Source organism: Malurus melanocephalus, unplaced genomic scaffold (genome assembly GCF_030028575.1).
Source record: "Malurus melanocephalus ecotype Western Australia unplaced genomic scaffold, MMel_1.1 scaffold_1886, whole genome shotgun sequence".
Lineage (NCBI taxonomy): Eukaryota > Metazoa > Chordata > Aves > Passeriformes > Maluridae > Malurus > Malurus melanocephalus.
The window spans coordinates 5,742-7,318 of NW_026625118.1; the positions used below are offsets into that span (position 1 = coordinate 5,742).

General features: G+C 59.1%; 1 protein-coding gene across 1 annotated transcript in view; it reads right to left on the reverse strand.

Moving 5' to 3' along the window:
• TNPO3 (transportin 3) overlaps positions 1-1,577 on the reverse strand; it is a gene marked incomplete at both ends in the record, with an annotated part of 10,676 nt that overhangs the window by 5,711 nt on the left and 3,388 nt on the right. The window contains one exon of the mRNA XM_057388390.1: positions 283-458. Within this exon, the coding sequence (XP_057244373.1) occupies positions 283-458 (176 nt within the window). The remainder of the gene's footprint in view (positions 1-282; positions 459-1,577) is intronic.

Consider the following 1,577-nt stretch of genomic DNA (forward strand, 5'->3'; position numbering starts at 1 on the left):
CCCCAGGATTGGGGTGTGACCCCAGGATTGGGGTGTGACCCCAGGATTGGGGTGTGACCCCAGGATTGGGGTGTGACCCCAGGAGTGCCCAGGCCTGTCCCCAGGATTGGGGTGTGACCCCAGGAGTGCCCACACAGGGTCAGACACTGCTCAGCCCCAGTGCCCCCAGCACTGCTGATGCTCCTGGCACTGGGATCTCCATGTGGATGCTGACACGGCCCCRGCTGGGTCACCACTGTCCCCCCATCCCTCCCAGGCATGGCACAGGTCCCTGTCCCTCACTTGTCCAGGTCCTCCCGTGCCACAGCCATGTGATAGGCACTCTCGAGGGTGAGCACGCCCTGGAAGAGCTGCAGGGCCAGGGGCAGGTTGGTCTCCACGTTCTCGATGGCGTAGAGGGCTGAGCACACGCAGTCTGATGCAGCCTCGTGCAGGTTGGACGATGTCTTGTCCTGTTGCTGAAAGGCACAAAAGCCCAGCAATTATCACAGAATCATGGAATACCCTGAGCTGGAGGGACACACAGGGATCATGGATCCACTCCTGTCCCTGCACAGACACCCCAACAATCCCCCCTGTGCATCCCTGGCAGCGCTGTCCAAACGCTCCTGGAGCTCTGGCAGCCTCGGGGCTTCTACACTCAGCTGGACAAACACCCAAACACCTCTGGGAAGCAATTTTCCAACGGGAAATGTCAGAAAAGGCATATTGCTTTACTGACAGTCTGGGAAGAAACCAAACAACTGCAACCCCTGATATGAGCATCAAACTGGCACAGTTTTGTTCCCCAACAGAGGCTTCCAGTGCCCAGCCACAAGGATGACACCTCATGGGTGTGACAAACCTCACCTGGCACCTCCTGGTGTGACAAACCTCACCTGGTCCCTCCAGGGCATGACAAACCTCCCATGACACCTCATGGGTGTGACAAACCTCACCTGGTCCCTCCTGGCTGTGACAAACCTCCCATGACACCTCCTGGCTGTGACAAACCTCACCTGGTCCCTCCAGGGCGTGACAAACCTCCCATGACACCTCCTGGCTGTGACAAACCTCACCTGGTCCCTCCTGGCTGTGACAAACCTCACCTGGTCCCTCCTGGGCGTGACAAACCTCACCTGGCACCTCCTGGGTGTGACAAACCTCACCTGGTCCCTCCTGGGTGTGACAAACCTCACCTGGTCCCTCCTGGTGTGACAAACCTCACCTGGTCCCTGCAGGGTGTGACAAACCTCACCTGGTCCCTTCTGGGTGTCACAAACCTCACCTGGTCCCTCCAGGGTGTGACAAACCTCACCTGGTCCCTCCTGGGCGTGACAAACCTCACCTGGTCCCTCCAGGGCATGACAAACCTCACTGGTCCCTCCTGGGTGTCACAAACCTCACCTGGTCCCTCCTGGGTGTGACAAACCTCACCTGGTCCCTCCTGGGTGTGACAAACCTCACCTGGTCCCTCCTGGCTGTGACAAATCTCACCTGGTCCCTCCTGGGTGTGACAAACCTCACCTGGTCCCTCATGGGTGTGACAAACCTCACCTGGTCCCTCCTGGGTGTGACAAACCTCACCTGGTCCCTCC